Source organism: Seriola dumerili, unplaced genomic scaffold, assembly GCF_002260705.1.
Source record: "Seriola dumerili isolate Sdu_G_001 unplaced genomic scaffold, Sdu_1.0 BDQW01000111.1, whole genome shotgun sequence".
Lineage (NCBI taxonomy): Eukaryota > Metazoa > Chordata > Actinopteri > Carangiformes > Carangidae > Seriola > Seriola dumerili.
Window position 1 is genome coordinate 871,061 of NW_019174366.1, and position 14,521 is coordinate 885,581.

At 39.2% G+C, this 14,521-nt stretch overlaps 1 protein-coding gene across 1 annotated transcript in view; it reads left to right on the top strand.

Annotated features, from left to right (window-relative positions):
* Nucleotides 1-14,521, top strand: part of frem1 (FRAS1 related extracellular matrix 1) — a 35,823-nt gene that overhangs the window by 20,214 nt on the left and 1,088 nt on the right. The window contains exons 20-36 of the mRNA XM_022747859.1: nucleotides 496-640; nucleotides 745-886; nucleotides 2,592-2,787; nucleotides 2,946-3,210; nucleotides 3,919-4,336; nucleotides 6,410-6,611; nucleotides 6,692-6,836; nucleotides 7,418-7,547; nucleotides 7,727-7,799; nucleotides 9,107-9,256; nucleotides 9,420-9,619; nucleotides 9,738-9,785; nucleotides 9,872-10,057; nucleotides 10,251-10,382; nucleotides 10,880-10,995; nucleotides 11,203-11,288; nucleotides 12,042-13,469. Of these exons, the coding sequence (XP_022603580.1) occupies nucleotides 496-640; nucleotides 745-886; nucleotides 2,592-2,787; nucleotides 2,946-3,210; nucleotides 3,919-4,336; nucleotides 6,410-6,611; nucleotides 6,692-6,836; nucleotides 7,418-7,547; nucleotides 7,727-7,799; nucleotides 9,107-9,256; nucleotides 9,420-9,619; nucleotides 9,738-9,785; nucleotides 9,872-10,057; nucleotides 10,251-10,382; nucleotides 10,880-10,995; nucleotides 11,203-11,288; nucleotides 12,042-12,244 (2,837 nt within the window). The 3' untranslated portion in view covers nucleotides 12,245-13,469. The remainder of the gene's footprint in view (nucleotides 1-495; nucleotides 641-744; nucleotides 887-2,591; nucleotides 2,788-2,945; nucleotides 3,211-3,918; nucleotides 4,337-6,409; nucleotides 6,612-6,691; nucleotides 6,837-7,417; nucleotides 7,548-7,726; nucleotides 7,800-9,106; nucleotides 9,257-9,419; nucleotides 9,620-9,737; nucleotides 9,786-9,871; nucleotides 10,058-10,250; nucleotides 10,383-10,879; nucleotides 10,996-11,202; nucleotides 11,289-12,041; nucleotides 13,470-14,521) is intronic.

Sequence of the window (14,521 nt, forward strand, 5' to 3'; positions counted from 1 at the left end):
TTAAAAAGTGCTTTGAGATAACTTCTGTTGTGAATTGGTGCTATACAAATAAAATATTTGACTTGACTTGTCAATAAATAATAAAAACAAAACAGAAAGAGTACGTTAGACAATAAGTTAAAACAAAATCTAGCTCTTTTTTTTTTTTACAGTTTAGTGTCACAGGGTAGAAAAGAGCGTTTGAATGTGTTTGCTCTGGCTGAAGGAGTCTGAGGAGGGAACCAGACGACAGACACTGAAACTGTTGATGTAAAGATTTTTTTTTAAAAGTGGAGTAAATAGTTTCAGAGTGTTTACTGTGGATATGTGACAGATTCTTATGTCAACAGCAAGGAAATATTGACATACAGTACAATTATATTAAAAATGAACAGTTTTTATAATTTTTTGTTAATGGTAGTATGAAATAAGCATGCAGTTCTTTATAGAATAATTCAAACTCACTATTACATTTTTCAACAAGTCATTAAAATCTGTGCCATCATCGGTTTGCAGGTATGGATCTGATGTACATGCACGATGACTCGGAGAATATGGAGGATAGCTTTACCATCCAGTTAACTGACAGCAGGCATCAACTCCACAGACAAGTGATGGTTCAAGTGCTGCCAGTCAATGATGAGGAGCCTCACACCATAAGGTTAGACTAACACCTTCATCACACTTCATATTTAAAGTGTGTCATCACATGATTGATTGTAGAAAAAAAAAAAGCAAAACTTGTCTCAATCTTCTGTCCATTAGGAACAATGGGCTGGAGGTGGAGCCAGGAGAGGCCAGGCTCATCTCCAGTGTGACACTGTTTGCACAAGACAGTGATACTACCTCCTCAGAGGTCATGTACATGTTTGAGACTGTTCCTACCCAAGGACTACTTCAACTCAAGGTTGGTGTAATGATGTTAGATTTCAAAGAGATACACCAAATTTTCTGATGTTATGTCCTCTGTCACTTTAGCTGTATTAAGAGATTGTACCTAGTAGATAATTTATGCCAGTGCTCCATACTGACAGTCGGTAAACAGTAAAGGCTTTTCTCACAAGTGATATTTAATTATTCACAGCTAATTGTTATGGCAGTGTGAATTAGTGTGAATTAGGCTTGGGTGATATCCTAAATGTAACATCTCGATACAGTCCAGCCCAAATATCGCGATGTACAATATTATCGTGATATTTGGGCACTAATAAAACACCAGTTCAAAGTTTTATTTGTCACATACAAGTACAAAGCAGTAAAATCAGGGTAAGAAGAACCCCAACAACAAAACATAGATATTATTGAAAATATTGCATGTGGCGAAATATATAATATAATATTTGATATTCTCAAATAACCACCCAAGTCTAGTGGAAATGAAACATGATATACCAAATACCAAAAATAAAGCTTGCAACACCAGTGACATTGAGTTTAAGATATTTCATATTTTAGAGTGATGATTACAGTGGTTTTATCAGAGATGCCTGCTGCAGTTGAAAATGACTGAATGATCAAATGAAAAAGAAAGCGGTGAGAGTGACCCAAAACAGTAAAGTTGTGGCCATTACGCTTGGATCCGTATTCATTATTAATGAATATTGCAATATTTCCTGCATTTTTCATAATATTGAGAAAAAAATCCGATTTTTTTTGCAGTTTTGCTCAGTCTGCCCTGCCTCAGAGTCCAACCCTCATGTAGTTTCTTTGCTTAACGTACATCAAACTTTGGCATGTGACAAATAAAACTTTGAACCACTGTTTAGTGGCAGCATCACTTATACCTCAAACATAACATACCAAAATATAATTATATATTATTAAAAAAAACAACTGAAACATGAAAAATAATCACTTAATCATATTATTTGAAAAAATCCCCCCTATGATATATGATAATATGTTATATCGCGGTATTTGGGCTGGACTGTATCAACATATTAGATTTTGGATATGGCCAGGCCTGGTGGCCGTACAGAAAAACAATGAGCTAAAGTAGTTAGTATTATAAAGCATTATAAAGAGTTTCAGGTGATCATTATTTGTAGCTTCATCACTACAAGGAACTCCTGTCACATTGTCACACTGTTTCTCTATTGTAAGTTGATACATTTTTATTATAAAAAATATATATTTTTGTAATATCTATCTCCCTGTGTCATAGAATAAACACACAATACAATAAAAGCTTAGAGGTCAAGGTTTTACAAATCTGACCGTCTCCAAAAACTGGCTAATTGTCACTGAACAGTTAAAGGTTTGGATGCACTTCAGTCATCACAAGACAAACTCACAAAGATATGCTTTGGAAAAAAAATCCATGGCAGCTTGGCAATGATTGTAATGATTAAGACTGGTCAAATGGTTGTATTAAACTGAGGAAGCTGATTGGGCATAGAAAGCTGCTGTGGCCAATGGGTTTCATTTACTAGGACAAGGACAATCTACCATGAATCAGAGGTATTCTTGTAAAGAAGAATTGCAGTATTTATGGAATTAAGTCCTAACTCCCACAGCATTGAGATGTGCTGCTTTATGGTGAGCTGCCAATGTAAACATGAGGAAGACACAGGGAGGTGCTGTGCTCCTAACTGTGACTGATCCTGTCTCAGGAAGGTCAGGACTGGGTGACGCTGACAGCTGGGAAAAACTGCACCCAGGAAATGGTGGACATGAACCTTCTGCGCTATGTGCACACAGGCCTGCATGCAGCGAAAACACAGGACTTCTTTGTCTTCCACTTGCTGGATGGAAAGAATCAATCACCCCCACAGCACTTCCACATCGCCGTCAGAGATCTTGAAAAAGGTACTAGAAGCCAGACATATATCCTTTATTAGACATACTGTAGGTTTGGAACAGATTTTCTACATGTGATATCCTCATGACTGCAAGGTCACATGTGTTTAACTGCCTGGTGTGAATCCATACATTTTAATACAACCTTTAAATGTTTCCTTTAACAGGAAATATCGCCATCTTTGTGAAGCCAGTGAAGGTCAGTCGGGGCGATCGTGTGGTTCTCACTACAGACGTGCTGCTCGCCACAGACGGCACAGAGAAACCTGAAGAGCTTCTGTTTGTCATCACTAACCCTCCTGCTCAAGGACACATAGAGTACATCAAGCATCCTGGACTGGCCATCTCCACCTTCAGCCAGATGGACGTAGCAGCTAACCTTGTCTCTTATGTGCATGACAACCGAGGCAGCACACCCACAGAAACCTTTCAGTGAGTCCAGGAGCTTTGACTTGTGATGTACTTGCTTTTTGGTCAGACCGCAACAGCGGGACCATCCCTATAATTGTGAATGTCGGTGGCTGACTGACTGATCAACTGGCTGGCTGACTGACTGACCGACTGACTGACTGATGGTATCTTCACCACTGGTCAGTGGAGTACCGACCTGCAGTCTACATAGCCGCTCTGGTTTCCCAGCTGCTCGGGAACTGCAGGGAAGAAGAGGAGCACTTCCAGTACACTGAACCTCACCTCCATTACAGCAAATAAGCTACTTTCAGTACATGTGTCATTATTACTAAATGGGACAGAGGAATAACTAAACATAAGTTAGCAGGAGAGAGGGAGGGAGAGAGAGAAGTCATCGGTAACGAGGCTTTGTACTAACCGCTCTGACCAACTCTACATATCAAACAGAGGGAGTTAAACATAAACACCTGCCTCTAATAAAAGTCTGTTATGTTCTGGAGTTGAAGTAAATAAAGTAAATAAAGTAAAAAAAGACACTGTCTCTTCTAACTTTCTCTCTGAGTGATTATGTTACTGTAAATACAGCTGAAATCACAGCTCACACTTTGTCTTTCATTTATGTGTTTGGTGATTTTGTCAAACGATGTCACAGCTCTTGCTACTAGTGCAAAGGGAAAGGTCAAAATAAGTCAGATAGCCTAACACCCAGTCTGTTGTATGCTTTGACAGGTTTTTTGTGAGTAATGGTAAGACCAGCCGAAATGGAAGCTTTGAGATTGCAGTGGAAATGGTGGACCGGATCCTGCCGTCTCTGTCCTCCAACAAAGGCGTCACAGTCCCCCAGGGTTCCTCCATCATCCTGGGTCCTGACTGCCTGGCCCTGTCTGACCCAGACACTCCACCCAGCGCCCTGACCTTCACCCTCCTCCAGCCTCCACAGTATGGCAAGCTGCTTTTAGCTGGCACCACACTAACCTCTGGATCAAACTTCACCCACAGACACATACAGGAGCTGGAGGTGTCATATAAACACAACGGGGGGCCGTCGCAGATCGATCGTTTCGCCTTCAATGCCTCTGACAGCACCAACCGAGGCTTCCTCCTGGACGGGCGCTTACATGTGGAACCTGTGTTTTTCACCATTCAGGTAGGTGATGATTTATTATGAGTTATAAAGGCTGTGTGATGTGTGTGTCTTCCAGCTCTCCCAGCTGTTCATTTCCATCGTGGCTGTTAGCACACCTCACATCCTAGGTCTGTGAGCCAATAGGAAATGTAGGATACCCAGGTGTAATGCATCATTTCCTGAAGTAGCATTTTTCCCTAAGGACTGAAGGGTGAACTGAATGTATGTGATTGCAGCTAATGAGCATGAACATCAATAACACTCACACACCAGAAGGTGGTGGTAACGTGCCAAATAGCTGTAGAACTGTACATGTTTTACAGTAGCATACAAGGATTTACGGCACCCAGAATGCAAACTGAAATCATAGCATATCTTTCAGCTAATGACTGTAATGAAGCCAGTGTAGCCTGTAGCAGCCTGTAATCTATGTCATGTTTTTGAATGGCTGCATAATTTGCTCCATGCAGGCTAAGTTAAATTTCCATTGAAATTAGTTTACCATTAAAGCATCCCCTTTTCTTCTTTTCAAAATCATCTGCATAATATAAAATGTATATGTAGCTGAATTACATTTGAAAACTGATCTGTTTTGAGTTGTTCTGCTTTATGATACATTGTTTTAGAGGTAAAACATACACATTGGTTTTTCTTGGCTTTTAAAAGTATTTTCTGTCTGTGAGACAGCAAAGCGGAACTTCTGGCCCAACATCTATCTGGGTCCTCGGCCCAGTCTGGCCCATGTACTTTCACATCTGGGTAGATTCTGGCTGTTATCCTCCTGTAAGATTTTCTGTATGTGTGCCAAAATTGGTCCAGATGTGGAGGTAGCATGCTAAATATCGGGCTGTGGAACCGGGCGTGTACTGGGCCAGAGGAAAACGAGCATGTGGAAGTGCTGTGTGAATGGCTGAATATGTAGCTCATAAAGACAGATTCAGACAGCTAGGGTTTCATATGTCACAAACCTCAGAAACAACTCCTCTCAACTTGTGGGGACGGGGGGCAGGGGAAAATAAACCTGAACTAGCATTAGCACAAACACTGTGTCAGCCACTGCAATACAAGCTAACAAACAACATAAACAAATAAAAGATGCTAACTATGCTAACTGTTCTGATCCGTCTGCTAGTCTCTGGTTCTGGTCTCAACAGACTCCTCCTCTGAGTCTGGGTCTGACTGAGGCTCAAACATGTGGCTGAGTCTCTCTGATGTTTCCACCTCTAACCATCTTGATACTCTCTGCTCTTTCACCTGTCCACCTGGAGCAAGCAGGTGGTGGGCGGGGCTCAAAGCCTGATCCAGATTTCACAATCAGGAAGTAAGAGGAGATGAGCTTCAGACCCAGTTTAATGTGTGAAAACCATGTTAAACTAAATATGAATCATAGCAGAGGATTTTTACAGAGTTTAAAACATGACTGGAGGAACTATAAAAACCCTGCAAAAATAAATCTGTAGACATTTTTCCCAGCAGAAATTTTAGCATGTCATAGCAGGAAAATCATGGGTGTAAATGATAACTATATTCAAGGGGAGCTGGTTCCAGTGAACATGATGGCTCACTGTCATGTTTACTGGAACTTGATGGAAACAAGCCGTAGTTAATGAAATTAGTTTCACTTGTGATTTTCCTGCTATGACAAGTGAAAATGTGTGCTGTGGAAAAGGTCTGTTGGCTTTTATATTTTATCTGTTGGCTTTTATATTTTTGTAGAAGTTTTATTTTATTGTATTTTCTTGTTTTGTAGCAATAAAAGAAGTGACACATTTAAATAAATTAAATCTTGTTAAAAAGAAACACACCTTACTTGTTCCTTCCCATTGGGTCACAGACCTGGGTCCTCAGCTGAGGTCTGCAGTTAGACCCCTCTCGAATGTTCCCTATGATCAACAATGTGTGGGGCAAACACTATATGCAGCAATAATGCTGTGCTGTATCAGTATGCAATGGAAAACACATGCAGCATTTTTCAAATCTAGATAAAGTTAAATTTATATTTATCATATGGACTGTCACTCAAAGGACCCAAAGGAATATGACATTCATGTTAACCAATATCTATTTTATGAACAAACTGTATATGATTTTCAGATCAAGCCTTTGGACAAATCGCCTCCTGAGGTTGTGAAGATACTGCCTCTCTGGAAAGCTGAGGTTTTAGATGACGGACGATCTGGGATCTTCCTGTCATCCAGGGAGCTGAAGGCCCAAGACAGCGACAGCAGAGAAGACGAGCTGATCTTCTGCATTGTTCGCCCACCCTACTTTGGTTACCTAGAAAACATTACTACAGGTCTGAAAAAGAATGTTGTTTTCATCTACGCTTCAGCTTAACTTGCATGAAGAAGTAAGTCTTTCTCTTTGCTTTTGCAGGTGGCTTTGTGCCACAGTGTTTGTCACAGGTGGAGCTGAAGAAGCGAACCATCATCTACATCATCAATCCAGAGAGGGATTCTCTGTCAGATAGCCTGGAGTTCAGAGTGTCTGATCCTTTAGGGAACACTGGACCCTCTCACATGTAAGGAAAAACTACAATCATCGCCTCGTGGTTGTCTGCCTCCTCCACTCAGACTAGTTTCAGGTTACATCCCTGTTTATCCAGAGTCATAGAAAATATGAACCATTCGTGTGAAATTTTGTCATAATTACTGTGAAGTCTTTAATAATAGCTAAAAAGTGTTTTGTGAGGTCACATTGACCTTGACCTTTGACCACCAAAATTTAATCGGTTTGTCCTTGAGTCCAGATGAACGTTTGTACCTAATTTGAAGAAGTTCCTTCGAAGCATTACTTGGATATTGCGTTCAAAAGGCCAAAACTGTGTTTGATGAGGTCACCACAACTTTGACCTTTGACCACCAAAATCTAAATCAGTTCATCCTTGAGTTCTACTGAAAGTTCTGTAAAGGCGTTACTGAGATATCGCGTCCACGAGAATGGGACAGACTGATGGACGGACGCAGATGGACAACCTGAAAACAATACGGTTCCGGCTCTGACTGTTGCCGGCACGGAGGCATAAAAACTGTGTAAAACTGACTTTTATGGCATATTAAATGAACAGCTTCATCTTCACCATGCTTGACCTTGTCTTTGCAGACTTGAACTCAGGTGGTCCAGTGTGCAGCTGTCTCAATCTCAGTACTCTGTGTGTGAGGATCAGAGAGGAGTTTCTCTGGACATCATCCGGAAAGGAAACTTGGCAGAGTCTTCATACATCACTGTGAAGGTCTGTAGTCAGTTCTTACTGAAACTGAACAGCTATTATGAATTTTCACATTATATGTATACTTATTTGAGCACTGTTGGCTTAATAAAGGTTTTCAGTACTGCTTTATGCTTTACGAGATTTGGATTTGTTATTGTTACCTTATTCTTGGCCCTCAAACAGATTTTTTCTTTATTTAGGTGAAGGAGGTGACTGCAATGGCTGGAAAAGATTTCTTCATGAGCCCTTCTTCTCTCATTCAGTTTGATCCAGGTATGTGCTCATTGATATGGAAATCAACATCATTATGCTGCTTTTTGAGTGAATGTTAATTCTCAACTAGTATTTTGCTAATGCCCCATTCCATCTGAGTCACACAGGAGATGTTTGGTGCTCTCCACAGAAAGGTTAAGGAAGCAGTTGGACACTGCTTTTCACTTGAGGCGGGGAAGTTAGCTAAACTTAAAGGTCCATATAGTCTAAAGGTAGATGTCAATGTGTTGTTTGATTATAAAGCAGGTCTAGGTTCTATATTAATACTGTGAAAGTATCAAAGCGCCCAGTCCACAGAGAAATGCACACAGCCTGTATTCAGAAACTGAGCCTTAAAACCAGCCATCAGGACTTCTGGAGCATTCTGATGGAGAGGAGGCTCTCTTCTGATTGGCTCACCAACCTGTTGTTACTAGAGTTCCAGAGAGAAGCCTGAGAGAGGAAATGTTGAAGTACACTGAGATGGTTGTTGGTTCTTAAAACCACAAATACATCTTCTTATGGATCAACACTTCAAATAAAACACAGGAAAACATTATACCACTCATCCTATTTCTTAAAGCCCTTTCACTTGTAAAACCAATGCATGCCTGTTGAAAACACAGAATCTCAAAAACGTTAACTTCCCCACTTCTGTTAAATTGCACCACACAGCCTCTTCACTGAGTTTGAAATGGTAAACATCTAAGCTTCTTATATTTTCCAAGGAAAAATAATATGTGTAAAGTATACTGTATATAGAGTGTCAGGAGATGCTAAAACATGTACATGTGATCAAATCTACTCAATACAGTTTTAAGGTAAAGTGTACTTTTATTGATCCCCCATAGAGGAAATTCAAATTTGACACAGCAGCTCAAAAGAATGACAGTGCAAGGGGAAAATGTAATAAGAAATAAAATAAGAATATAATAATAAAAAGGCTGTTCTGTACATGTGCAATATAAAAAAAGTGCTTGTTGTAGTTGATCCCAATTATATTGTAATATACAGATACTCTCAACCTTTTTCTTGTAATACAATAACTTTTTTCTCATAATTTCAACTTTTCTTCACAAACCATTATTATTTTTTCTTACAGTGGCCCTAAAAATGCTCTATTGACCCTCTGAGAGGAATACCATTGTCGTACTGTCATATTGTAAAAAATGCTGCCACTAAAATTGCTATTGCTACTGTTGTGCCACTACAACAACTATAGTTCATTTCAGTAATTTACAGCGTCTTGCAACATAAAAGGTACCAACCTGGAAAAGTCACAATAAATCAGAGCTGTACCAAGTCTTGTGATGTTTGTCTCTGTGTAGGAGTATCAAAGAGGAGCTGGCACATAGACATTATTCAGGATCACCTTGAGGAGGCTGAAGAAATGTTTGAAGTGGTGCTGGTCTCCCCGGAAGGCACAATAATTGGCAGCATCAGTGGGGCTCAAGTCACCATCAGGGACGCTGGAAGAGGTAAAAATAAACCCCAGCTGTGTCTTTCTGAGGTCCTAGAGTAATGTATTTTTGTTACAGTGACATTTTTCAAAAGATGGTGCCAGTGAATCTGATTAAGAACTCAGGTAATCAATATATGCCCAAAGATAGTAACATGGCGGTAAAATCTTTAACACCACAGGTCAGTGCAGGCTTAAACAGGAGGCTCAGAAGGCTCCTGTCCTTGGAGGAAAAGAGATTAGGTCAGACAAGTACCCCCAGCATGGATCCATTCAACTAGAGAAACTTCCCTTAGGCACTGAATCAGGTATCTGGACCCGTGGAGACAGCATCTCCAGGCCCCCGAAAAAGAAACTCAGAGTTATGGGCAATCCAAAGTCTGTGAGTACCTACACTTAAATTTCAGCACTGCAAGTGACTTTATTCAAGCTGGCATTTGTCATTATTTGTTGTGGCGTTGTTCCATTTAAAAATTTCTATAAACTGTTTCAACTTTCAGATTGCACCTTCATCAGTTCTTCACAATGGGACAGAAGTTATTTACACGGTAAGCAGCAGTAACAGCAGATACCAACCTGACCTAACCTTTCAAAGTCAGAAAATCCCTAATTTCTTTTGTCTTTTTGATTCCAGTATCACGGTATCATGCAGGTTCAAGTAGAAGATGACACCTCCCCATCCAGGAAGGGCAGAAAAGCAAACATCCGTGTGGTCAGCAGAGGGGGACAGCAACAGGTGTCAGCAGTGCGTACTAAATTAAGACTGGATCCTCAAAGAAAGATCTCAAAATCTCAAAGAACTGGACTGGCCAACGCACGTGTGAGTACAAATGTCAGTTTGTTTTCTGCTTCTTGGAAAATGTGCTCGAGTCTCATTTGCCAAGATCTCAATTTAATTGTATCCATACCAATATGGGCACTTTCTACCATCCATTAGAAAATGTTTGACTTTGTTTCATAAATATTGTGCATATTGGTCATTCCACACTTTCCACAATTTTTGTGGTCGATAGGCTGCAGCTAATAATGCCATCCCCAAGCCCTGTGTGCCAGAAATGATGGGACTCCTGCATTTCAACCAAACAACCAACCAGCTCTTTCACTGCAATGGTGTCTCCTGGAAACCCTGGGCGCCAACTGATCAGGTATTCCAGCTTCACGACACAGGGAAACCTACCTGTAATACAAGCATACACAGACTTCTTTGCTTGATACGAAATTTGCCAAGATAGAAAAGTAAATTGCAAATTTCTCTTTGCTATTATGGACCAATAACATTGATATCTGGTTAATCCTAATCCAGATGGAACCCATCAATTAATGTGAGATACAGTTTTCAAGGGAGTAAATGGGGGGCTCAGAGCATCAGGATCAACAGCTATATAGAATAGGGTGTCATCTGCATGATGATTAAAATCAGCACTGTGCTTATGAATGATGACCCTTAGTGTTATTATACATAAGGACTGAAAAGTAGCAGATCCAGGATAGAACCTTGCAGAACTCCACAGAGATTGATAGATGTTACTTTTTTAGTGTTTTTTTTCTTTCCTCTTAAAATTATTTCATAACATTTTCATTTAGAATTATTTATGTTCACCTAAAATGTTGATATGTTTGCACATTTGTTCTTCAAACACAGATGGTGAGTGCTCAGATGTGTCCACGGGGCTGGACCTTTCATGGTGGCCACTGTTACATCCTCAGCACTGAGCACAAAGCCACCTGGAGCACAGCCAACAGAGCCTGCAGGGAGAGGTACACTTCAACATTGTAAACTCACACAATGTCTTTGTTAAAGGATAAACAGACATAGAGAGAAATTGTGAGACAGAAAGCATGGGCATACATTCTTCGGATTAGCTGCCTGTCACACACAAGAGCTGTATAATCTAATTGATATGCTCTATAAACTACCCCCTCCAAAAGAAAACACAGATTTCATTTTTCTCTTTTTTATTTCAGATATAAAGGAACTCTTGCAAGTGTTCTCTCTAAAGTTGACATGGACTGGCTGTGGGACTTCAGCGGAAGAAAACCATTCTGGATAGGTGGGTATTTTTTTACTGATTTGTTGCAATGGCATTCCTGATGTTTAAACTGTTAAAAATGTATAGATTATATTAAAGGGGCACTCCTCCACCCATATGCAGATGTAATATATGTCTATAAATTGAATTTCCGTACAAGAAATATATGTGTATAAAAAATAAAACAATATATGTAAAAATTATATATTAAGTTTATTAGACATATATGTCTAGCCCATACAAATATGTATGTTTATCTGTGTATGCTTATATTCTAGACATATGTATGTTATGTAAACATATCCATCCCAAAGCCTGTAAATATATGTTGATACTATATACAGTAGGGTCCAAAAGTCTAAGAAAAAAAGATTAGTAAAAAAAGACATATATAAGCACATACCATTAGATTTTTTTTTACACTACAGTACCAGTCAAAGTTTTGGACACAATTGGAAAGTGTTTCCAAACTTTTGACTGGTAGGCCTACTGTATGTTGTTTTAATAAACTTGCATATTTAAATGAAATATATACACATATATGCACAATGACTCTTGGGATAGGTTGGGTTAGGAAAAGTATGAGTAGTAATTAAAGAATTACATTTTGTTTTATTAACTTGTTCTCTGTCAACATGGAATAGATGGTGTTCAATATTTTGCACAATGCAGTAGGACTGAAAGTTTCATGAATTACATCAATAAATATATTTTTCCATTGTAGATTACAGCTTGTTTACACTGACTGACTTTTTTTCTCCTATACTGTAAAAGGTCTGAATGACAGAGAAGGCCAGGGACACTGGGAGTGGGTGGGCGGTGAGCCAGTCAGCTACACCAACTGGAAGAAGACTCCCCTTCAGTCAAAAAAGAGGGGAAGCAAAAACTGTGTCCTGGTGTGGAGAAGGGCAAAGTGGCAGATAAGGGACTGTAAAGCCGGCAGAGGTCACCACTTTGTGTGTTCAGTCAAGACTTGAATTTGACTTTGTGTACGGTATCACAGCCACCAACCCCTCACTGTGCTGTTTCAGAAGAGTTGACTCATCCTCAGGACGTCTACACTGCACAATAAGACAACTCTCCAACAAGGATCAGTGGGAACTTTGCTGGAACAGTTTCTATGACTTATAATGAACTTTGTGACAATTATTGTGCCTGAAAAATAACCTTCTACACTAAGTGACATTGTTTACACAGCATTTATTCTAATTAGCCACTGAAAGTATTGTTATATATGTAAAGCTCGCAAGAGATTTTTAAAAATGTATTTAGTGTCTTTTACTTATTTTAGACAGAACCAGGGTTGGATCACCAAGTCCCAGGGTTCACTGATTGTCAGTTGGTTTGTGGTGTAGGTCATTTAGTTTTAATTTCCTGCAATGTTATTGAAGTCGTCCTGTGTCCAAACTGAGTTATCTTAATTTATGTTTTTCTTACCCTGTACATATTCCTAAATGAATTTGTGATTAATCAAATTACCACAAACCAACTGACACATGCTATTCTGGCAGAGGAGCAGTTTTTGGTTTCTATGTGGACAAGCAAAAACATAATGAAAGAGCCATGTCTGTGTACACTGGACTTGTTGGGAATTTGGGGGCAAAAGGAAACATTCACAGTCAAGGTCAGCATAAACATGTTTATTTGGACTTGTAAACAGAAAAAAAACATCATAATAAACCTCCAGATAATCTGTGTAAATGAAGCTGATGGAATATTTTGCATAATGCGTTCATTAATTTTTGTTCATTCAGTGTTATTAATAATTTATATAAATTATCCATAAAGTATTTGCAAGGAGAATCAAACCAGTGTTCATGAGAATTCCCACAGCTTGATGTCAGACCACAGATACAGCTGCACTGTAAGTGATCATACATGAATGTCATTGTGAACATTAAGCCATTGTGTCTGATCAGTAAAACAACTTTCCTCTAGTACATTTCATGTTAACATTTCCTCATTAGTTTTAAGCCACACTTATAAGATGTTGTTTTCCAGTGTTTTTAGAATTCAACACTATCGAAGTTATTTAGATCTGGGCCAGTGGGTCCTGCAAAACCACAAGGTTAAGCAGCAATGTGATTATCCCCATCATGTGATCTACAGCTGGGGTATGAAAGGAGGCTTTTTATATGAGCTGTAAGCAGTTCTCAGAGGTTTGCATGCACTGAAAGGATAAACCATCTCCTCTACAGCTCGGTGAGTCCAACTGAAACTGAACACATACACTTGTATGTGATGCATCTATATTTGAGTGTTTGACAGTAGTCCCAGGAAATTTGAAATATTTGTTGACTTTGTTATTGTTGATAGTATTTGTAGTATAGTAAAAAAGTTCTTGCAGCATCTAGAGCATCAGTCGTCAAGGGGAACGTCTTTAAAGCTTTTGACTGATAACTCATCACCAGTGTTGAATGGAACAGAATCCTTCGTAGGTAGATTGTTTAGAGCATTAGCAGCAGCTCACTGTACAGTTTATCATCAGGAGGCATGGGTGGTAGAAAACACTGTCAAAATCTATCACTCAGTTTCTTTAGTGTATTCCCAACACACAGAGTAATCTTATTTTGAGTCATGTTAATCTTAATATCAGTGCTTCTCAGTGTTAAATCCAGAACAAGATTTCAAAATTTGTTATGTCACCTTTCAGGTGACATAACAAATCAGGAGGTCAGCATGTTATGGCCTCTGGCTGTGAAGAGCCTCTTTCATTTATGGGCTGTTTTTAATGGAAAGAGATTTTTTTTAAATGTAATTTATCTTATATTGAAGTCATGTCATTGTGTCAGATGGCTAACCAGGGAATCAGGTAACCCTCACTCTACTGTCTGTGTGAAATGTGATTTGTACACTAGTTGAAATTTTCATTTCTGTTCTTGTACAAATTTAACAAATGCGATGCGTGTTAATCAGTCAGCTTTAGAGGCGTTGGTACAGACCGGGGATGGTTGTAACATTTTTGACATTTCTGTCTGTATCTTTTAAGCTAGTGTGTTCAAAATGTGAAACAAGTTAGTTCCATGTGTTTGCTGTTCAATGGTGTAGGTGTTATCTCTGCCATGTCTGTGGATTAGTCTCAAACTCAAGGAGTAAAATGTTACAATTCACCTCATCATCCAGGTTAGTGTAGCATATCCTGGGGTGAAAATGTGACATTATGACATACTGTCAGACTACTGTCAGTCATAGTGGTGATAAATCATTGCAACATAAAGATAAAACTCAACAAAATGTGTAAATGTTCACCAGCT